This window comes from Tiliqua scincoides, chromosome 10, assembly GCF_035046505.1.
Source record: "Tiliqua scincoides isolate rTilSci1 chromosome 10, rTilSci1.hap2, whole genome shotgun sequence".
Lineage (NCBI taxonomy): Eukaryota > Metazoa > Chordata > Lepidosauria > Squamata > Scincidae > Tiliqua > Tiliqua scincoides.
This window is the reverse complement of record NC_089830.1, coordinates 19,804,460-19,828,097: the sequence shown is the minus strand read 5'-3', so window position 1 is coordinate 19,828,097 and position 23,638 is coordinate 19,804,460. Positions and strand designations below refer to the sequence as shown.

General features: G+C 51.6%; 1 protein-coding gene and 1 pseudogene across 3 annotated transcripts in view; both read left to right on the top strand.

The window, feature by feature from the left end:
• The first annotated feature begins 352 nt into the window (after positions 1–352).
• Positions 353–23,638, top strand: part of APLP1 (amyloid beta precursor like protein 1) — a 43,275-nt gene continuing 19,989 nt past the window's right edge. For all 3 annotated transcript variants that reach the window (XM_066638271.1, XM_066638272.1, XM_066638270.1), the window contains exons 1-12: positions 353–584; positions 7,069–7,236; positions 9,463–9,592; positions 10,855–10,967; positions 11,841–12,019; positions 12,444–12,697; positions 13,207–13,337; positions 14,140–14,214; positions 15,662–15,820; positions 19,331–19,459; positions 19,587–19,686; positions 21,185–21,331. In XM_066638271.1, the coding sequence (XP_066494368.1) occupies positions 498–584; positions 7,069–7,236; positions 9,463–9,592; positions 10,855–10,967; positions 11,841–12,019; positions 12,444–12,697; positions 13,207–13,337; positions 14,140–14,214; positions 15,662–15,820; positions 19,331–19,459; positions 19,587–19,686; positions 21,185–21,331 (1,672 nt within the window). In that variant the 5' untranslated portion in view covers positions 353–497. The remainder of the gene's footprint in view (positions 585–7,068; positions 7,237–9,462; positions 9,593–10,854; positions 10,968–11,840; positions 12,020–12,443; positions 12,698–13,206; positions 13,338–14,139; positions 14,215–15,661; positions 15,821–19,330; positions 19,460–19,586; positions 19,687–21,184; positions 21,332–23,638) is intronic.
• LOC136661922 (5S ribosomal RNA) lies at positions 20,486–20,605 on the top strand (annotated as a pseudogene).

Here is a 23,638-nt window from a genome sequence, read left to right as displayed (position 1 = left end):
GGGGGCGTGTGAAGAGTGCCTCTGAGCATGGACAGAAATGGGGCGTGTGAAGAGTGCCTCTGAGCATGGACAGAGAGACGGGCTCCCCGAAGCCTTCCCAAGAGGATGGGGCTGGAGGGGCAGCCCGCGAAGGTGCTGGGACGCCCCCACCCGCCGCACCAGCCTCCGCCCGCCCGCCCGCCGCTCCGGCCGGGCTCCTCCCTGCGGGGCGCTACGTCGCCGCTATTGTGGCTGCAGGCAGAGCGGAGGGCGGGGAGAGGCGAGCGGAGGAGGGGCCGGCAGGGGCGGGCGGGCGCGCAGGCAGGCTGGTGGCGGCGGCTGCAGCCGGGGAGCGGCGGCGGGGCGGCGGGCAGCGGCTCCTGTCACAGCCCAGCTGGGAGCCGCAGCGCTTGCTCGGAGCCGGTGCCGCAGCCGCGTCCCTCCGACGGTGCGATCGCGCCCGCGGCTCCTTCCTCCACCATCCCCGCGGCCAGCAGCGGAGCGGGCGAGCCGTGGCCATGGCCCGGCCGGCGCGATGCTGCCTCCTCTGCCTCCTCCTGGCGCCCCTGCTCCTGCTCAGCCCCGGATCCGCAGCCAACACCCAGGTGAGCCTTCCGCGGAGGAGGGGGGTCGCCTGCGACAGCCTCTGCGGAGCCTGGCTGGGGAGGGGGCTGCCCGAGGGGACCACCCCAGGCAGGGACCTGCTTTTCACCCTCCACCCACCCCTAGTATGGAGGAGGGGAGGGGGCGTCCTTCAGCCACGGCCAGGCAAGGGGGGGCTGGCTGTCCAAGGTGGAGAGAGCGAGCCCACCTCCCCACCCACCCACCTCCTCGGGCAGCCATCTTCAGCATCTTCCCATCCTCCCATCCTGCAGCCAAGTCTGGAGAGTAGCAGGCATCTTTTTTTTTTTCGTTGTAAGGCTGCCACCCTAGCCACACTTTCCTGGGAGTAAGCCCATTGACTCTAATGGGACTGACTTCTGAGTAGACATGCCTAGGGTTGGGCTGTAAGGCTGGCAAAGGCAGGCACGGATCTGCTCTGCTGGGCGTTGGGGCAGCTCCAAGATAGTGCGAGAGGGGGGGGTGTACCAGTGGAGAGGGGGGGTCTCCTCTGGACCCCAGACGTTGCCAGCTGTAGTTCTGCAGGGGCCAAGATTTGGTGAAGGACCCCATCCACCGACTTGGGGCATTGTGGAAGCAGTCTCTTGGTCTCCTTGGGGGGGGGGGGTGCTGTGAGCTTCCCTCTTGGAGGCTCTGGTCTTGTTTGCTTGCCTGCAAGCTGCCCTCCCATGGAGACAAATGTTCCACCACCCCCCACCCAGGTTGACAGTCCCCTGTGGCACTTCAGCAAGACGCATCCTTGTACCCAGAGACAAGGCACAGCCTTGAGAGCAGAGCTGGCATTGCCGAGTACCTAATGCAAGATGAGATGCCCTCCATCCCAGAAGGATGGGGCCTGCAGCCTCCCCCGACTTCATAGCAGCTACAGCCTTGCAGGTGCCCATTGGAGTCATCCATCTTACACCCGTCTAGGCTGTCAACTTGCTGTGCTCTTTGGGGAACAGCCTACCTTCCCACCCACCCACCCACATTATCAAAGCTAGATCATGCCATGTCTTCCCTGTCCAGGACGCAGTAATGGGTCACTGCCCTTCTGGAGTCTTCTGCCCCTGTATTTCCCCCCCCCCCATGATGATGAAACCAATAGTATCTTTGGAGGGGGACAGATTAAACAGCCCCCCCTCCCAGTGCATTTGCACTGATCAAATTTGGAGTCCCTGTGCCTGTTCTGGGTCTTCATTTTAGGTTGCTAAATCTCCCCTGTCACATGTGGCTTGGTCCTTTGTCATCAAATCATAGCTGCCTTCTCCTTAGTCGGCCCACTTAGTTCTGGATACTGACCTGGCGAGGGCTTTGAGAGCCTCAGACAGGGGTCCTTCCCAACCCTACCTGGAGCTGCCAGAACTGAATCTAGGACCATGAACATTGAAAGCATTTGCTGCTGAGCTAAGGCCCCCTCCTCAAAATGATTGTGGATCACAGCATCTAGCTTCTTCTCAGCCCAAAACCGCTTCATCCTAGGTTGCTCTGAAATGATGTTCTAGGGTCTGTTGGTTGTGAGGCTGCAGCTCTGTCAGTAGCAAAAGAGCCCCGCAAAAGTCCGTTGTATTTTTTCCCCATGTCCCGCTTGGGATGTGATTCAGGAGTGGGGACTCCTGCATGGGTCTAGTTCATAGAATTAGAGAGTTGGGACCCATAAGGTCATCTAGTACAACCCCCTAGTTAAAGTACCGCACCTGGTCCTCTTGGTACCATAAGGTCTCTATCCAAACAAGAGCTGTTGTCTCCTTGCTGCTGGCGCTTTTGTGACAGAGGAGACTTTCAGCACAATCCTAGGCGTGTCTACTTGGAAGTAAGTCCCACTGTTGCTCCCAGGAAAGAGTGTTGAGGGTTGCAGTTCTTTCCTGGCTTGGCTCCTTAGGAACGTGAACTGAGGCTTCTGCCATTGCATCAGAGAAGTCCTGATTGTGTTTGCAATTGTGGTGAAATTTACAATGCTAAATAGCCTCCTTCACCCCCCCCACCCGCTGGCCCCCAGCAAATTGGTCATCTTTTCTCCTACTCTGTAGCAGATTTCAGGTGTGGAGGGACATTTCAAAAGTGGGTGGATGTCAGTGAAGGAAGATGTGAATTATTTATCTGAGACATGAAATGCCCTGCTCTCTGAGCAGACTGGCCTGTGTCCATGCATCAGCTAACCTCTATTCCCAAGGGAGTCTGGTACTTATTGCATCTGTAGAGTGGTGAGGGCCTCCAGGGCAGATGTCTTTGGAAAAAACAAATTTAGATTGCTTCAGATAGGCCTTTGGAAGAGCATTAGTCATGAGAAGCTTGACGGAGCCTCCCTGTTTAGAGGCAGTGTACCTCAGTGGCAGAAGCCAGGCACAAACAACAGAGCATGTCAATTACATCATGCGCTCCAAAGCGCAGCTGGCCATGGTCAGAGAGAGAGAGAGAGAATGCTGCACTAGAGGGCCCCTTGGTCTGATCCAGCAAAACCCATGCTCTGTTCTTATTAGAGGGGAAGGAGACCAGATGGGCCTCTTGCCTTTTTTCCCCCTATCCCGGGAGAATCAGGGGAGATTAGCAGGCAGGATCAGCAGGGGCTTTGCCCAGAGCATCCCGCCCACCAGGGTCCAGCCCTTGCTTGGTTTGGGGTCTAATCTTGTTTTCAAGGGGGGGGGGGAGGGAATTGTCTGCAGCTTAGACTAAGTGGCTCTATTAAAAAAGAAAACACACATGCCACTACCCTGTCCTTATTATTTTAGATTCAAGTTTGTTACCATTTTTCTTGCATAGTTTGGGGTATTTAGAACACAAGCCATTTCGAATAGCTCTCCCCCTCCCCATACACAGAACAGCCTACATCAGGGCTACAGGGATTCATCTGTCTATAGCAGTGGTATTGAACCTTTTTTGGTGTGTGCCATGACCCCAATAAATAAATAAAGTATGAGAAGGGGGACCCACTGCAGATCCTGCCCCCTCCTGGGGCCCAATCCACCCACCCCAACCCCCGTCTGCCCCATTTCCCCTTCCCTCTTGTGTCTTCACAATGACCCTATGAAGCAGCAACCTAAGCAGGGTCAACCTTAGGAGCTGTGGGGCAAGACAGCGAGAAGAGGCTGTGCAGGATTAGATCAAGAACTCAGTTTTGAGAAGGCACTGCCATTATTGGATTGGATCCAAGCCCTCTCTTGGACAGGCTTTGAAAGGTTGCCATGACCTCCCCAAATGAGGCTTTGCGACCCCATTGGGGTTACGACCCACAAGTTGGTCTGTAGGATTCACCGCTTTCTGGACACTGCTGGGGTTACGGCTATATGGTCAGAGAAAGCGGAACTTCTCCCTCCCGCTGAACAGGCCTTGCTGGGGCCGAAGCAAACATGCCATATGGATGCTTCCACACACCCCCAGGAGGGGCTGTAACTTAGTGGTACAGCCCCTGCTTTGGCATCCATCTGGCTGCCAGGCTGCATGGATCCCAGTCACTCTCTCTAGTCTGTTTTGGTGGAGAGCAACACACGACTGGTGTGTGATTCTCCAGAAATGTGGGGTGCTTCCCATCATCTCCGATTCCTTCAGCTGCCAGAAGTCAAGGATGGCAATGCTGGCCGTGCACACTTCTTCTGGGTTTGGCGACAAGCCCACCCTTCCTCCATCTCGGCACAGCCAGCTGGTGCTGTGATGCACTCAGCAGCCTGAATCATCTGGAGAGGACAGAGGGATGAAACTCAGAGGGGGGAAGGGGGGGGAAAGACAAACCTTTTCCCTTGTCTTCCTCTCTGTGCCTCCATCCCAGGGCTGGTGCCATCATTAGGCCAACTAGGCGGCCACCCAAGGTACAGACCCCAGTGGTGACTTTTGAGGGGCACAGTTGAATACAGATTAGTATTTTTAACCCATGTAAAAATGCAACTGACAATTTATATTTTTTTTAAATTTCATTTTTATTTTTTCCACGAGACGTCTGTTTTTGAAAATTGAAATTGGCAATATTTGGGAGGGGAGGGGTGCAAGTAGGTAGCTTTGCCTAGGGTGCAAAATAGCCTGGCACCCGCCCCGCTACTCCCCCAGCCCCCCAACATCTCTGCTCCTTTGCTTCTCCAGGGTTACGTTCCTCCCTTGCTTTCCTGGCAGTCTCCTTCTGCAAGAGGCTGGCTTGGGCTGGCCATGATCCCCTGCCCACCCTCCCTTCCACCTTGCATTTTTTTATTCCTGCAGCATTTCCCATTTCTGAGATTCTGTGGTGTGGTGTGTGTGTGTGTGTGTGTGTGTGTGTCGGGAGGGGGGGCAAACAGGTGGAGGCTTCCTCTCCCCTCCATCTCATCTCGCTAAGTGCTGCGCAGGGGGGGGGAAGCAGGAGAGGGGATTAGTTTGGTGTTTATTAATTCCGGTGCCAATTAACCACTTCCCTGCCACTCCAGTTTCCATCTTCCAGCTCCCCCTTTGCCATCATTCCCCACCTCCCCTCCCATGTAGAAGATTCTGGGGCAGGTAGCAGTTGGGGAGGCTGGTCAACCCTCTTTGTTCCCCCTTCCCTTTTTTATCAGGATGTCTGACCCCGCTCCACCCTGGCCTGGAGGGAGGTCAACCTGCAACCAAACTCCAACAGCTGTTTAATGGCTCAGAGCAGCGGCTTAGCCAGAGGATCCAACTTAATCCGGGCCTGGCTTCTCCATTGTCCTCCCCCCTTACTCTGATGCACACCCGCCCATGCAATTTTTCCCAGCCCAATGGGAAAGTGCAGCCCCCCCCACGGGCATTGCACATGCCCCCCTTGCTCTTGTTCCCTATCCCCTCTTCTCCCACCTTGTGTTTTCAGGCCGGATAAGGGATTCCTCATTTCCAGCCATTGCCTCCTGTTCTCATTTTTGCCCCATGGCACTAGCAGGATTCTGACAGCCTTAGTTCAATCCCAGAAGAACCAAGACTGCAGGGGAAGTGGGAGTGGCATGAACCATCTTGGAAGCTAAGCAGAGTCAGGCCTGGTTAGTACTTGGATGGGAGACCGCCTGGGAATACCAGGTGCTGTAGGGTTATGCCATAGTCTTTCGAGACTGAAGGTTGCCAACCAACCATTCTGCCAGCCTGATCCACATCCATCCTGGGCCTCTCCTGTGTCCCTCCCCACCTCCCGTCATTGGGTGCTGCTGCTGCAGCCACCACCCTCAAAACTAATTCTCCAGCCACCTTGTCTTTTCTCAGCCCATGCTCTGGCTGGTTCTCATCTTTGGCTTTGAGCCACCCCTGGCGCGGCCACTGCTTGTTTCTCAAGCTTTGCACTCCCATTAGTGCCCTTGCCTTCAAATGCTCTGCCTAGCACCAGCTGGAGTTCCCTTCTGCATTCTGGGTGCTTCCTGGTCTGTGGCCCTTGAGCACCAGCTCCTGTAGACATGCAGCGTGGAGCAGCAGCATCGCTAAGAGGGGCAGAGGGGTGCACTATCCTGGGTACCACGCCTTGAGGGGGTGTCAGAGGCCTCCAGTTTTCAGTAAAAACTGGAAGTGGCCTCTAAGACACCCCCTCAAGGCATGGTACCCTCCTGCCCCTGTCGGTGCACCGCTGATATAGGGGATGTTAAAATTTGGAAGGGGCATGGGTTGCAATGGGGGGCATGGCGGTATTAAGACTTTTTGTGCCCCTGAATGCCAGGTACCTTAGCTTACACCACCGGCATCGAGAGCTTCTTATTGCTGTTCTTTTGGTCAGGCTGGGTGAAGTCGTGAAAACCATTTTGATTCCAGAGCTGGGCAGTGGCATTGCAGGGGCCACAGACCGGGACCCCTTGGCAGGTTGGGAATCAGGAGTCTGGGACAGTACCTGCTTCTCAGCCCTGATGCTGGCAGGTTGAGCTGCTCACTGCCAGATGTGGAGGCCCCATCTGGACTTGCCCTGAGGGATGATGTCCTGGGAAGAGGCGGAGATGCTCTGAGACACTAGGACTCATTAAGATGGGAGGGATAGATCCAAGATGAGAGGGGTGCTGGGAAAAGAACAGAGGGGAAGGCCGGAGAGGGGAGGGAGAGGAAGATAGAAGGTGAAGCAGGGTGGGGGGGGAGAAAAGGAGGTACCCGGCTAGTGGGAGTGGGCCCAAGCCGAGCAATGGCTAAGGGAGGGGCTGGTGATGCAGTATTCATTTCCATCTGGGAGCTGGTCTCCATGGCAACAGAGAAGATCTGGCAACTCCGTGGGGAGTGGTTACCACAGCAACAACATCCCCGTGGTTGCCGAGGAGCAAAGACAGACCAAGTGATGGCGGTGCAAACAAAGAGGGGGAGGGGAAGGGAGGAGAAAGAGTGGAACGGCAGGTGGAGGTGGAGATTTGGGTTGGCGGGGGGGGGGAGCAACAGCAGGAGAGGCCTTTTCATCCTTGCTCTTGCCAGGCATCGGACTCTCCTGGCACTTGCAAACACACCCACGTGTGCCAGGGAGCGCAACAGGAGGAGGGGGCGTCAAGACATGAGCGATGAGCGTTTTGGATTTTTGAAACGTGTTGGCCTCTTTCCCCTCCCTTTTGTGTGTTGCAGGGGATGGGAGCGGGACTCAGGCCAGCGCTCGGGGACCCCCAAGTGGCCATGTTCTGTGGGAAACTGGTCTTGCATCTCAACGTCCAGACGGGGCACTGGGAGCCCGACGCCTTTGGGACCCACACTTGTTTCCGCACCAATGAGGAGATCCGCAGCTACTGCCAAGAGGTACATCAGCACCACACACCCAGCTGGACTCCCAAAGCTCACTCAGACCCTCTTCCCCTCGTCCCTTTTCAAATCCTGCTCCCCGTACCTTTGCCTCCACCTGCACACCTGGCCTTGTCTCCTTTTGCTGCTGCTATGATGATGATGATGATGATGAATACTGCTTTTCAACAGTTAGTTGAAAGTGGTTCAGGTAGCAAAATAAATCAAGAAATGATTTCCTGTCACCAAAGCGCTCACCGTCTTAAAAAAAATACGGAAGAGACACCAGCAATAGCCACTGGAGAAGATGCCATGCTGGGGTGAAGAGGGACAGTTGCTCTCCCCCTGCTAAATACAAGAGGACACCCCTTTGAAAGCTGCCTCTTTGCCCAGTTAGCAGGGTTAGCTGTTCTGACTCAGCCCTAAGGTTCCACCAGCACGGAATCCCCACTTTGTCCCTCTCGTCCCAACAACGGCTGTTTCTCTCTCTCCTTCCCACGTGTGCCATTGGATCTGTCCAGATCTCTGTGGGTTCAAAACAAGGGTCTGATGGCACTGATACAGCTGAATATAGGTGCCCCCCTGAAGCTTAGCAGGTTGGGTAACCTGGGCGAGGGACCAACTGGAAACCCCACATCCACTGAGCTGAGCACCTTGAAGGAAAGACAAGCTGCAACGGACCCAGTTGTAAAATAAAGAAGCACAGTTGATCTGTGGCGTTGTTCTTGTTTTGCAAGCCTGTTGGAATGCCACAGTGGTCCACATTATGAGATTGGGGCAACTGGGCTATACAAGACTTGCTGGCATACAGAGCTTGGGTCAGGTGTTCCCAGACACCACACTTGGGTCAGGTGTTAGCAGTGCGCACTTCCAGTCTCACACGCATTGATATGAACCCCCTCCAAGCATGCAAACATCTCAAGCTGTTGCCACCTGGTTACACACACACAGAGTAGTGATGCTTTGGTGTACTATTCCTGCACAAGGGAAAACCACTCCCCCTTTATTCACAACCCACGTGTTACACCCTTCTCACAGCCCGTGCTTATTCCCATGAGTGTCAGACCAGCACATGAGCACCACCCCATATGAGCATTACTGGCAATGCTACCCCTTCTTGAGGCACATACTCTCTGCAAGGCACATCAGAGCCTGCTCATCAGCCATTTGTCCTAAGGCAGGGTCCTCTGTCTGGAAGGCCTTGATCCTTTTTCTCCTACTCCTGTTTATCCCACCCATTTAGCTGCACTCTCTGCGGTGTCTCACTGTCTTTGCACAGTTCAGTGCTCTCCTTGAGCACGCATACTCTCTTACCCCACAAATGCGTATGTATTATATGCGCATGCTGAGTGCTTCCTTTAGGAATCCCATTCATGGATACCCATAATATTTCACTTTGATCCCACCCTCCCACCAAGTAGCTCACTAAATAACTCCAGGTAGCAATACGTAGCTTCACAGCAATCATGTGAAGTGGGGTATGACTAAAAGTAGCCCGAGGTCACCCAGTGAGTTTCATTGCTGTGTAGGAATTGGAATCCAGATCTCCCCTGGTCCTGGTTTGACACCACACCTGTTAAGTTGCTTCTCATTCTGGAAGTCCAATCAACCTCATTCGATAGCACTGAGCCCAATGTGTAGCCTGCAGGAGCCGGAGTTACTTCCATCTCTGAAACTGAGCAGGTCTGGACTTGTCCAGTTTCTGACTGGTAAACTGTTTAGGGCAGTGGTTGTCAACCTTTTTCATCTAATGGCACACAAACATGTGCTAACATTTCAAGGCGCACCATTGATTTTTGGGCAATTGACAAGGCACACCATGCTGTTGGATGGAGGCTCACATCACCCAATGGCCATACCAATAAATGCCCCTTCCCCAAACTCCCACAGTATACCTGCAGAACTTTCGTAGCACCCCAGTGTTGAAAATGCTACATGAAAATCACTGATTTAGGTGATCCAGGTATGCTGCTCTGAGTCACTTTGGAGCAAGGAAGGTCAGCGTACAAATGTAACCTTGTTCCTTGTCACGCGTAGCGGAAAGGGACAAGAGAGAGGGTTAAGGGACAGGGAGCCATTAGTTATTTGATTTTTTTTTTCTGTAAACCGCTTTGTGAACTTTTTGTTGAAAAGTGGTATATAAATACTGTTAGTAATAATAATAATTGATAATTAAGGGGCACCCATTTGACCCCTCCCCATTCCTCAATTTCCTGCTGTGATGATTATCCTCTTTTCCATCAGGTGTATCCTGAGTTGCAAATCACGAACGCCGTGGAGGGGACCCAGCCAGTCACAATTGACAACTGGTGCAAGAAGGGGAGGCCCAACTGCAAGGGTCATCAGCACATTGTAGTGCCCTATCGATGCCTGGGTAGGTGCCTCTGATGCAGAATGGACCCCTTGTGGTCCAGAGGACAGTGAAATCTGGATTCTTATTCCCTGCCCACTCTGTGGGATCCTTAGTCTCTCAGTTTGTAAAATGGGCATGAAGATGAACTTTGGTGCTATGCGGATAAAGGTAGTTACTTTCAGGGTGCTGCAAGTGTTTGTGCCTTATGGGGCAATTCTGCACATCCCTTATGGGGCAATTCTGCATGTTTTTGACTCTGAAGGAAGTCCTGCTGAGTTCAGTGAGGTTCACTTCTAAGTATGGAGGCATAGGGTTGCAACCTGAAATTGCAAGACTACCCATATTAACTCAGAAGTGAGTCCTACTTTGCCCAGGGGGGGTTGCTCCTGGTTGCATGTGTGTAGGAGTGCAGGTTGAGGCTGCAATCCTAACCACACTTTCCTGAGAGTAAGTCCCATTGAACAAAATAGAACTTACTTCTGAGTAGACCCGGTTAGGATTGTGCCCTAAGTCCCTTTAATGTGGACAGCTGTGAAATCACTTCTGAGGAGTATTTCTGATGTATAGAGCTTCTCTTGCAAAAATGGTTGTGTATTTCCTGTTGACAAATTGGTACTGATGGCTGTGTGCCATCTTACATTATATTCTGGATGGTGGTAGCTTTCTTATGGGGCAATTTTACACATGCCTTACGGGGCAATTCTACACATCTTTCTAAGGCCTTTGGTAGCTTTCTTATGGGGCAATTTTACACATGCCTTACGGGGCAATTCCACACATCTTTCTAAGGCCTTTGGTAGCTTTCTTATGGGGCAATTTTACACATGCCTTACGGGGCAATTCTACACATCTTTCTAAGGCCTTTGGTAGCTTTCTTATGGGGCAATTTTACACATGCCTTATGGATCAATTCCACACATCTTTCTAAGGCCTTTGGTAGCTTTCTTATGGGGCAATTTTACACATGCCTTATGGGGCAATTCTACACATCTTTCTAAGGCCTTTGGCCTTCTAATCCTATTTTTCTAAGGCCTGGGCAGAGACACTCTAGGCTACCACGCTCTTATCTTCCACACTTCTGCTCTGTTCCCCATTTCCTTTTTGAATCTCGGGAGCGGACAAAGGCGTAGCAGAGCTGGGTTGATGTGCACCTTGCCACCCCTTACCAGTCCACAACCTGAAGCATCCATCTCAGCTGGCCTCGTGGATGGGCCAGCCCTGTCCTCTGTCACAGAGCCTTGAAGGAGACAACAGCTCTGTCTCTTGCTTTCTCTCTTCCCCAGTGGGCGAATTTGTGAGCGAAGCCCTCCTTGTGCCCGACAGGTGCAAATTCCTGCACCAGGAGAAGATGGACTCATGCGAGAGCTACTTGTATTGGCACAGTGTGGCCAAAGAGGTGAGTGGTCTTGATTTTCTTTGTGAAGGACGGTGGGTGTCTACCCATCAAGCAAACTCTGCTGGGGGCGGGGTGTGTGTGTTTGTGAAGAGCCTCCAAGTCTGTTAAAAGATGCTGAGAGCACAGCACAGATGGCCCTGCCGGCATGGAAGTGATTTCAGCTGACTGAACTCACAGCTTCCTTTGAATCAGGTGCCAGAAACAGTGATTTGCTGAGAGTTTCCTGTTAAAAATCCCTGAAAGGTGCCACAATGCTCCATGTGTGCGTGCCTGCCTGACATCAGGAAAGCAACAGAATGTGGTGTTAGTTGTGCAATTCCAATGAAGAACATCAGTTTTGATTTATTTTTTTTTAAAGCAAGTTTCTGGCCCTTAACGAAGGCTAAGATACCATTGGAACAATGCCTGGAACCTAGAAAGGGAGGGCAGCGTATCAGTGGCACTGGTCAGAAGGGTGGAGGGTCTGTATAGCTCCTTGCCCTTCCCCATTAGTGGCAGAACCATCACCACATCCTGTGGCAAGGAGTTCCACAGACCAACCACACGCTGAGTAAAGAAATATTAACTCTGCCAGCGAGTTAAAATGTCAAATATAACATGCGCAGATGACACTTTGGGGGCTTGAACCTGGGGCTTTTTGTGTGTAGAGCACACACTAAGTGTACGGTCTTTTTTTTCTTTTAGTGCTCAAAGAGATAAAGCATGTGTAAACTATGCAGGTGGAACAATTCAGCACAGTTTGTGTTATGTTGATGCACAGTTGTTTTTTTAAATTTGATTTTATTTGTCTTTTGAGCATAGAGTGTGCGCCACCCAGGTGGCCAAAACCAGTGTTGCTCTGCGAGGGTTCTGATGTTGTCCTCCAATTCCTAGGCCTGCAGCAGAGAGGAGCTGGAGCTTCACAGCTATGGGATGCTACTGCCCTGCGGGGCTGACCACTTCCGAGGGGTGGAATATGTCTGCTGCCCCGCTCGTCCTTCACCGGTCAGAGTGGAGCAATCCACCGAGGCCCCCCCGAGCCTTGCTCACCTGAGGGAAGAGGCCTTGCACAGGTGAGCATCTGTCTCGCTGTTGTGACAGCCCCTTGCAGGGGTTTGCCAGGTACAGGCTACTTCTTGATTTGGAGCTGGGGAGAAGCTTTGCACCTGCTAGGAGAAACACAACCACATTTGCCCAAACGTCCTTCACAAATGTGTTTGCTTAAAGGGCTGGCTCGTGACATTCAAATTCTTGTTTGTTCTTGTGTTCCAAATGGTGAGACCTGGAAACTGTTCCTGCATTTCAAGATAACTCCAGCGCTACTGGATTCTCTCCCCCTCCCCCTGCCACTCATAGTTCAAGGCACTGCCCTAGTGCATTTGCTTTCACCCTGGTAGGATTCGCACCAGAGTCTTGCCAAAAGGAAATCTCCTGCCTTGTTCTACATGATGCCTCCCCTGTGCGTTCCTTCCTTGATCTCAGTGCTTCTTTCAACAGCAACAAGGTTCCGACTGGGCAGATCCCAACAGAGGAGAGCTTGGAGATGGAGGAAGAAAGGGACCTGGAGGATGAGGAAGAGGTGGACGAGGAAGAAGAGGAAGAGGAAGAGAGCCCGGGAGATAGTGCCTCTGACCCGGATCCTTTCCCTGCCGCCTGGGATGACTATTACGTGGAGCCAGGTTACTATGACGATAGCATCACTCAGACAACCATCACCACAACAACGCAGACCACTGAGGAGGATGTCAAAGGTAAGCTGGTGAGGTCACCGCGACCGGTTCGGGGCAGCTCGAAAGGAAGAAGTTGGTGGAATCCCCGCTGCAGACAAGTGGTTCTTGGCACATGGGATGCACGGAGCCAGCAACTGCCGGGGGGGAGGGGGGAGAGGAGGAAATGCTCAGCTTTGCCCAGCTCGATCACGTCTCCTGCTCCTCACAATGGAGCATCTGTCTCCAGGCAGCTTGGAACCTGGCTCTCCCTGACACAACAAGGACGGGCACATCCAGCCAACACATCCCTCGGCCAACAGCTTGGAGAGGGAGCACGAGGAGGCACTCCTGCTTCAGCCGCACTGCGTTATGCTGGGGGGGGGAGGCTGGGTTGTGAGGCACTGGGGACATTCTTGACTTGTTTCCGCAATGTGGAGCTGTTCCGGGTTGACACATTCCCAGTTCGGTGACCCCCCCCATCCTGTGGGGCACACCTGTCTATGGGTTGAGACGTGGGGCTTGCCTAAACCATCTCCACCTGCCCCTTGCAGTGACCCCAACCCCACGGCCCACTGATGGGGTGGACGTTTACTTTGAAATGCCCGGAGATGGGAGCGAGCACGCCAACTTCCTGCGGGCCAAGATGGACCTGGAGGAGCGACGCATGAGGCAGATCAATGAGGTGTTTATGAGTTTGTTTCTCCCCTATCTGGTGGCCCTGTCAAAGTATGGCTTTGAACCCCTGTAATCCAGCACCGTATCTCACTGCTTCCCAAACAGGGAGTGCCAGAGCATCGTTTCCTACTTCTTATCTTAGATGTAAAATGTCTGTTCCACCTTTCTACCCAAAATGCCACAGGTCTTGTCCCCCAAGAAACAAAAATGAAATACAAAGGGTTAACTAAATGGGAGCCACAGATAGCCTGATCCGATGCAATCCATTTTCAGGCTGCAATCTTACACACACTTACCTAGGAGTAAGTTCCACTGAACTCAGTGGGGCCTACTTCTGAGTAGATGTGCCTCGGATTGCTGCTGTAAAGGCCCTGGCAAATCAATGTGTGGTCTGACAGCCGAAGGTGGTCTGAGAGCCTGACGGGCCTCGCTTGGTAGGGATGCTCCACAACCAGAATACAGGCACGCCTGCCTCTCAGCCAAGCACAGCTGTGGAGGTATCATCACAACCTCATAAGAAGAGCCCCACTGGATCAGGCCAAAGGCCCATCTAGTCCAGCTTCCTGTAGCTCACAGTGGCCCACCAGATGCCTCGGGGAGCACACAAGGTAGCAAGATACCTGCATCATGTTGCCATCCCTTGCGCTGCTCAGAGACAGCCTTCTTCTAAAACCAGGAGGTAGCGCAGACCCATCATGGCTTCTAACCCATGATGGGTTTTTCTTCCAGAAATCTGTCCAGCCCCCTTTTAAAGGAATCTAGGGTTCCACAGACTAATTACAACCTCATTGCTTTGTTCCCGTTGACAGGTGATGAAGGAATGGGCTGAGGCCGACAACCAGGCGAAGAACTTGCCCAAGACGGACCGACAGGCACTCAATGAGGTGAGATTGGAATGAGGTGGACCGGCTGCCCATCCATGCACCTGTTCTCTCTCTTGCCCATTTGTGGCAAGTGTGGCTGGAGCTATCCTTGTGCCTTTGTGTTTGGGTCTTCTTTGTGTCCACTGATGACTGTCAGTTCCCAGACTTGCCTGTTCCCTGACCCGCCATTGCCCTGTTAATAACTCCCATATGTCGAGTGCTTCTGGAAAGGTCTTGCTGATTTACGCTCCCCCAGTCCTACATCACATTGTTAATTTTTGCACCTGCAAATGTGGGCTTTAAATGGGTGTTTTTTAAGACTGTAAGCTACCCCAATGCTTGGAAGAGATGGCGGATAAACCAACTCCGATATGAACCTCACTGTCCACAAGGTCATTTTCAGGCACCCCCAATAGCTGCAGCAAGAAAAGGACCTTCTCGGTGGTAGCACCCCAGTTGTACAATGTTTCCTATCATAGAAGTGCCTGGCAGGGCCTATGAGAGGAATTTTATCAGGGGGTACAAAGTTTTTTCTGGGCCCCTTCCCAAAGGGGGAGGGGTGCAATGGGGGCAGCAGAATGGGGGGGGCAAAATAGGATAGGGGGGAGGGTTCTGACAGCCACAATAGTCTTTGAAGCCCAGGTCTACTAGCCTTCTTGATGCAGGGCCTCAAGAACTCACCTCAGCAAGTTCATGTGAGATAGGAAAATGTCAGATCCCAGGAAATTTCTGGGCCCCCTCCTTTGGCTCCTGGGCCCCCTTTCTGACCCTGGGCCCCGGTACAAATTACCCCCTTTACCCCCCCCTCCTAGGCCCTGGTGCCTGGCACCAACCTCGAGATCTTTTTGGTGCCAGTCAAAGACCTGTGTATCTTCCCCAGTCTTTTAACTCAAGTTGAAGTTTTAATTCTAGTTCTAATTTTAATCCTAGTTCTAAGTTTTAATTTAAGTTCTAGTTTTAATGCTGCTTTCATTGCTCTTTTGAACTGTTTTTGCTATTTAGGAGAGGGGCCATAGCTCAATGAGAGAGCTGATGGTTTGCATGCAGAAGGCAGTGACACTACTACTGGCTACAATGTTTTAAATCTTGGTGTTTTCGAATAACACCAACATGTTATATATCATTCGATGCGTAATTTTATGCAGAATGCAGTGCAACAAACAGCATTGAAATAGCTCTATTCTATCAAAAGTTGTAGCCAAAAAACTAACGGGGGTGGGGTGATGGGGCATTGCCCCCCCTAATGCATGGGAGGAGGTCCTTCATGGGGGTGACACGCTGGCCTCCCGCAGCAGGTGACACAAACCCTAGTTACACCACTGGCAGAAGGTTCCAGATTCAGTCCCTTTTACCTCTGAGTTTACCGGTCTGATGGCTTTTCTTTTGGCAGTGCTGCAGTATTAGCACTGGGTCCCAGCATGTACATCAACTTATTGTACCTCTTCCCCCTTGGCTTTTGCTGTCCCAGCATTTCCAGTCTATCCTTCAGACGCTGGAAGAACAGGTGGCCAGGGAGCGACAGAGACTGGTGGAGACTCACTTGGCCCGGGTGGTGGCCCTCCTCAACGACAACCGCCGGGCAGCATTGGAGAGCTACTTGACTGCTGTGCAGAGTGATAATCCCCAGGTAAGCAAAGGAATTGCTCTCCTGGATTGAGAACTGGTTGAAGACCAGGAAACAGAGAGTGGGTGTCAATGGGCAATTTTCACAGTGGAGAGAGGTGAAAAGCAGTGTGCCCCAAGGATCTGCCCTGGGACCGGTGCTCTTCAGCCTCTTCATAAATGACCTGGAGACAGGGTTGAGCAGTGAGGTGGCTAAGTTTGCAGATAACACCAAACTTTTCCGAGTGGTGAAGACCAGAAGTGATTGTGAGGAGCTCCAGAAGGATCTCTCCAAACTGGCAGAATGGGTAGCAAAATGGCAGATGCGCTTCAGTGTCAGTAAGTGTAAAGTCATGCACATTGGGACAAAAAATCAAAACTTTAGATATAGGCTGATGGGTTCTGAGCTGTCTGTGACAGATCAGGAGAGAGATCTTGGGGTGGTGGTGGACAGGTCGATGAAAGTGTCGACCCAATGTGCGGCGGCAGTAAAGAAGGCCAATTCTATGCTTGGGATCATTAGAAAAGGTATTGAGAACAAAGCAGCTAATATTATAATGCCGTTGTATAAATTGATGGTAAGGCCACACCTGGAGTATTGTATCCAGTTCTGGTCGCCGCATCTCAAAAAGGACTTAGTGGAAATGGAAAAGGTGCAAAAGAGAGCAACTAAGATGATTACGGGGCTGGGGCACCTTCCTTATGAGGAAAGGCTACAGCGTTTGGGCCTCTTCAGCCTAGAAAAGAGGCGCCTGAGGGGGGACATGATTGAGACATACAAAATTATGCAGGGGTGGACAGAGTGGATAGAGAGATGCTCTTTACACTCTCACATAACACCAGAACCAGGGGACATCCACTAAAACTGAGCGTAGGGAGAGTTAGGACAGACAAAAGAAAGTATTTCTTTACTCAGCATGTGGTCGGTCTGTGGAACTCCTTGCCACAGGATGTGGTGATGGCGTCTGGCCTGGACGCCTTTAAAAGGGAATTGGACAAGTTTCTGGAGGAAAAATCCATTACGGGTTACAAGCCATGATGCGTATGTGCAACCTTCTGATTTTAGAAATGGGCTATGTCAGAATGCCAGTGCAAGGGAGGGCACCAGGATGAGGTCTCTTGTTATCTGGTGTGCTCCCTGGGGCATTTGGTGGGCCGCTGTGAGATACAGGAAGCTGGACTAGATGGGCCTATGGCCTGATCCAGTGGGCTTATGTTCTTATGAAAGGGGCTTGGATGAGCGAATGGAGAAGTTGTCCACTGGAACTCCTGGACACCATCTTCTCCTCTGTCTCAGGAAGTTCTTCCTTCTCCCTCACCCAAGCATGGTGGCATCTCAGTTAAAGTCTCAGACCAGGATTGGAGAGACCCAAATTCAAGTCTCCATTTTGACTCTGAAGCTCAGTGGATGAGCTTGGGGCTTATTCATGCCCTCTTGGCCTAACCTACTTTGCAAGGTTGTTACGAGGATAGAGCAAGGACCACTCATGCTGCCGTGAGCCCCTTTAGAGGCAGGACAGGATAAAAGTAGCATTAAAATAGGGCCAGGGGCCAAAGGCAATTCTGAACACCCTTCACTAACACCCTAAGAAAAGATGTGGGGAACCCTTGGGCCTGTGAAGTGTGGGAGGAAGACTTACAGGCAGTAAACCATTGCCTACAAAGGCATGGCAACAAAATAGATACAAAGGCAAGTGCTCTCTTGGCACTTTAGGACCTGCAGGTGTGGCCACCACCCATGGAAACATGGCAAAAAAATGTTTTTTTTAAAAAAGGAAAAGACAAGACCTCATTGCTGCTCTCGCCAGCGAGAATAAATAAGTACACACACACACACACCCAGCAAATGACCAAGTATTTTTGCAGGTGAGGAGATTTGAGGGGCTTCAGAAGCCCTGATATCGCTGCAGGTGCCCACAAAGCTATGGCAGAACATTCCCTTTAACCAAAAAGTCAAATGCCCTCCAACAGTCACTTGTCCGACCAGGTGAGTGGTTAAAGATGAGAGTAGTACAGTAGGTTTGGTAGGTAGATACCTTACAACAGTGGCTGTCAAACAAATTGCCACCGGGACCCATTTTTTAGAATGACAATCTGTCGGGACCCACCAGAAGTGATGTCATTAACCTGGAAGCGATGTCATGGCCAGAGGTGACATCATCGACGTAGGCTTCAAACCTAAGCCACAATCAGCCAAAGGCCCCTTTACACAGCCTCACGTGCTGTTATTTTGCGTAGAATTCGAACATTCCAGCATGGAAGTCAAAGAAGAACGCGGACTAGGGTCCTTCTCCAACCACACAACCCTCCCCCCTTTCCAGCATCCCACCTATTCAGGGCAAAACCTCCCTCCCACCGGGAGCCTGTCCTGCTCAGCAGCTCTGGACCCTGTATGAAATTGGCTCGCGACCCACCTAGCGGGTCCCAAACCACAGTTGGAGAAATGCTGTTGTAAAGCAAAGAGAGGACACTTGGTTTCCTGTGGACTCAAATCTGCTTTTGTTTTAGGATGAATGTGAAATGCGCTCTTGTGGAAATCTACTTTGCGGGACGGAGTTTGTGCCTTCCCCCTCCCTTCAAAATGCACCTTCTTTCCCCCTCCCCAGCCACATTTATTTTCTGTTGCAGCATTTGCCGGAAATGACCGAGTGACAGATGTTGAAAGATTAAAATTGCAGCCCAGTTCATGCTCTCGTTCATTGTATTGTTTTTATTCTATGCGCTGCTCGGCGCACGGGAAGGGTGGGGGCCTTGTTTAAACAAGCCGTTGGGCAGCTATGAGCTGCTTTCCCCTTTGCGCAAAGTCCCTTCCTGGCACCTGTTTGCTCAGCCAAGCCTTTCTCATCCCCGCTGCCTCCTGCTACGCAGCCTCCAACCCCAGGCTCTGCTTTCTGTCTTGTTTGTCAAAAAGAGAACGTCAGTCCTCTGGATGGGGCTTGAGTCACTCCGATGTTCTGCCACTGCATCAGTGTTGTGATGCTGAGTGAATGGCGAACAAGCGGCAGGCGGGTGGTTGAGGATCATGAATGCACATTTCAGCAGCGCTTAGGCACTGAAACGGAGGTTGACGGAGGAGGAGAACAGACAAGCCCTGGCCGATGTGTTCTGAGCAGAGGAGGATGGAGTAACCTGGAGTACGTAGCCTGGAATCACCCAAGGCAGGTGCACAGGAGAGGAGATGCACAGCCCTGTTGTTCTGTAGGACATAAATGACGCAAAGGTGAACTTGCTTTAAGTAATATAGGCCAACACTGCAACCCAGTGCTGGTGTTACCATATGGAATGAGCTCCACCTTACAGGGCCCCCAAATGTTCAAATTCAGGAGACAGGAAAAGCAAGAGAGTGGCATCTAAGGCCTGGCTTGCAAGGCTGGCGTTCAAAGCAAGTGACCCCCCCTGGGGCTCATGGGACAGGGTACGGCCCCGTTGCTGACTCTCTACCCATCTCTTTACTCAGCAGCTGCAACTGCTTGTACAAACAGCTCCTTTTCACAGCCAGCAGGCATCCCATTTATGCTCTCCTGTTTTGACGCAGCCGGAACGGGTCTTATCAGCTCTAAAGAGGTACGTGCGGGCCGAACAGAAGGACCAGCGTCACACCCTCCGCCATTATCAGCACGTGGCTGCCGCCGACCCTGAGAAGGCAGAGCAAATGAAGTTCCAGGTGATATGGCTTCCCCTCCCCTCCTTCCTTTCTCCGGTTGGCTCCCACAGCCATCTTGGGTGGTTGTCTATGACCACGTCTCTAGTGGGGAGCGACCATGGAACTCATAGTGAATTCTTCCCCCTAGGTGTACACCCACCTCCACGTCATTGAAGAGCGGATGAACCAGAGCTTGGCGTTGCTCTACAAGAACCCCCAGCTTGCTCAGGAGCTTCGAGGAGACATCGGTGTGTACCCCAAAGCCTTCATGGCCCAGATCATCCATTCATTCCATTCATTCATTTTATTTAATCTACAGTAAGTCCTCACTTAAAATTGTTGATAGGTTTCTTGGGAACTGCAACTTTAAGCAAAATGGCTTATAACAAAACCAGTTTTACCATAGTTCCAGTTTGTATTTTCATGGCTTCTTTAGGCCAGGTTTTACCATAGCTTCTGTTACCCTGCACATGCCTGATCTCGTCTGATCTCGGAAGCTAAGAGGGTCAGGCCTGTTTAGTACTTGGATGGGAGACCGTCTGGGAATACCGGATGCTGTAGGCTTATACCATAGTCTTTCGAGACTGAAGGCTGCCAACCATTTTTTTACCATAGCTTAATAACACTCTCTCAAGTGGCAGATTCTCTGTGCGCTTTCCTGTTGCGAACAAAGCCTTGTCATGGCCCAGAATGCCTTGCAGAGGCCAGGCATTCTGGGGCACAACCAGACCAAGAAAGTGATTTGTGGGCCCAGTGCAACCCAGAAGTGGCTTCCAGTAGCTCTAAAATGTGCCGCTGCGGAGGGCGCAGAGGTCAGAAGGCTGAGAACCGCTGAACAACTTTTAATCGGAACAATGTTAAATGAAACAACTTTAAGTGAGGACTTGCTGTGTGTGCACTACCTTTCTGGTTTAGAAAATGGAAGCTCTGAAGAGGGTGTACTTGGGAAGCATCTCCCATCTCCTCTTCAGTCTGTCTCCTCCGTTCTTCCAGAACAATCTATACTTCATGTCCACTTTCCTCCCCATCCCATTTCATGTGCCGTTTCCATGTATCCATGCAAGCCCTGCACATGCCCAATCTTGTCTGATCTTGGAAGCTAAGCAGGGTCAGGCCTGGTTAGTACTTGGATGGGAGACCGCCTGGGAATACCGGGTGCTGTAGGCTTATACCATAGTCTTTCGAGACTGAAGGTTGCCAACCATGCAAGCCCTTTTCATTCAGCAGACTAAATCATTGGTTGCTCATTGATCACCTGAGAAAACAGGTATTTCAAGGGGACCATGGGCTAGTTTTTCCCCCCTGTTTGGTACTGGGGCAAAGAGGACTAGCCTCCGTTCTAGGCCAACGGCCCCACTAGGATTTGCGTCACCCAGTGCAGGAGGTCCACGTGTCACTCCCATGACGGACCTCGTCCCATACTGTGGGCAGGGCAGTGCCCCAGGTGGTGGGCATGGTGATGCACCATTGCTCACTGTTAACTTTTTTGGCTGTTAACTTTTGATAGAATAGAGCAATTCCAGCATGGCTTGTTTCATTGCATTCTGAATCGAATTACACATCGAATTACGCATCGATACGTAACATGATGGTATTATTCAAAAACACTAAGGTTTTTTTTAAAAATTTTGGCCAGTAGTGGTGTCATCCCTCCTGTAGGGTATCACCCAGTGTGGGCCTGCACCTCCCACACCCCTAGCGACGCCATTAGTCTAGGCTCTTGTGACTCATGCCGTGCTCTTGCAGAGGAGCTTCTGAGATCAGAGCGGATAGCTACCAACGACCTACTCACCACATCCATCTCGGAGACCCGCACCACGGAGGAGTTCCTGCCGATGGACAGTAGTGAGGACCTGGTCGCTGAGAGCCATTCATATCCCCGCGATGGAGAAGGTGAGCAAGGCTGTGGCAACAGGAGAGGGAGCCTGGCCGAAGCGGCTGACAGGATTCTTTGACTCTTCCCCCCTCCCCACTTCTGTCAAATTCGCAAATCTTTATCCTGACCAAAGCTCCAAGTGCCAAACCCTTCACTGAATCCCAGGCTTGGGAATTCTCGGGAGGCGGCAAAAGCACCCAGAGGCAGGCCTGAAGAGAGGGGGGCAGGCAAAATCCACAGGGCCAGAGCCATGACAAAACTATATAGTGGGCTCCGCATTCACAGATTCCATATCCATGGATGCTGCGTCTGTGACTGAAGGCCTCAGAGGATCTCCCAGACCTGACCAGAAGGTCCTCTGAGGCCCTCTACCCACAGACTTTAATTACCTGCTGAATTTGGTATCTGTGCGGGGGTCCTGGAACGGATCCCCCACAGATACCAAAGGCCCACTGTAGTACAAAACAAATTTACAAAGGGACGGCCCAATCGGACATCTTGTCCTGGGCCCAATGCCAGCTCTCAGCAGCCCTGCCTAGAGGGGACCTCTGTTTAGATTGGAACAATAGCAATTGGAGGGCACTTTCAACAATAGCAGCTCCCCATGGCACTTTCCTGCTGAAAATCCCCTGCCCCACAATACTGTTTGGGGCACCAGCACAGGGTGGATTTGGGTTAACTCCTACCTCATGGTCAGGGTCTGGATCGGTCCCACTCCACAGCTTGTGGTGGTGGGAGAAAGGGCACCTTGGGGAATCCCAACCGTGGGATTTAATAACTCTTTCTGTATCGCCTCTCACTTGTCCCAAAACCTTTTTGATTTTTAGACCTGTGTTTGCAAAGCTGTGCTGTACAATTGTGTGTGTGTGTGTGTGTGTGTGTGAGAGAGAGAGATAGAGAGAGAGAGAGAGAGAGAGAGAGAGAGAGAGAGAGAGAGAGAGAGAACAGATGCTTCAGGGAGAGAGGCCTGATGGCCTTTCTGTTTTAAAACCTCATGCACGGAATAGTCATCCATTCTGATCCTTTCCTTTCAGCCCCTCGTGGGTGAAGTAGCAATAGGGGAGCTTTTTCAGCCCCTTTCCCCCCAAAACTTGAATGAGTCCATTAAATTTTAAAACCAGGTCAAATGAAGAAAAATGGAAAGCATTTATGATTTCACGATATCTGGTCATCTTGAAGTGCAAGCTTGCAAGGATGGTCTCTCCTGTAATGTAGTCTTTGCTTGGAAGCTGATGTTGGTGTGGTGTTACCCCGTCAATCTCTTGACCACCTTTTGCAAAAAGGATCTTCTTGATGTGTGCGCTTGGGGACGTTACTGAGACTGAATGCTTGTGGTGCTTGTTCTCTTACCCTTCTCTTACCCTCCTTCCCACCCCTCTACTAGCTCACTCTTTTCTCCCCTTTTTGAATCTGGATTGTACTCCCCACCTTCCTGGAAACCCTTTCAATTGGGGTCACTGATGCAGTGTGCTTTGATGGATTCGTCTGTGTGGCTTTGATGAAGGTTTTCTGTAAGAAACAGACAAAAAATGAATTCAAAAATGCACCTGCCCAATATCCCTAAGAACCTGGATGGTGTAGCAGAATGGCTAAAAGACCAAGCCTAGAGATTAGGTCAGGGCTCCACAGCTGAGTCTCACCTCAACCCAACACTTGGGTTGTCCCAAATACGTTAAGCCTCCAATTTAGGGGCCAGTTCCATTCCAAAGGTCTGTACGGAACTCAGAAAGTAGTATAAGTACCTCAAAACAGTCAGTTCTTTCCAGCCCAAAGCTATCACATGAAGGACTTGCTGCACGTGAGTGAAACATGGACATCTATAACTGGGGCATCCATCACTCGGGAGGGGGGCCAGTGTGCCCTTTAGTTTACAGAGACCGACAGAGGTATCCCAACATTGCAAAGGTTCCAGATCTTGCAATTTAATAATGATGGTGATGGTGGTTGTTCTACTTATCAAGCACTTGAGAGACTTCGGGCGCAATCCTGCCCTGCGCTTGGGCCGATGCAGGTCCCTTGTACTGGCCTGAAAGTGTCGCAAAAGTACCTCCCTTTGCCAGTGCGGGCCCTGGAGGAAGGGTGAGTTGTGTTGGCCAAGATCGGCCAATGCAGGGGTCTTGGGGAGGTGTGGGGAGGAGGCAGGAAGGAGGCATTTTGGGGTGGGGGAGGGTGGGCAGGGAGGGGAGGTGGTTAGCACTCTGGCCTGGATGCCTTTAAAAGGGGATTGGACAAGTTTCTGGAGGAAAAATCCATTATGGGTTACAAGCCATGATGTGTATGTGCAGCCTCCTGATTTTAGAAATGGGCTACGTCAGAATGCCAGA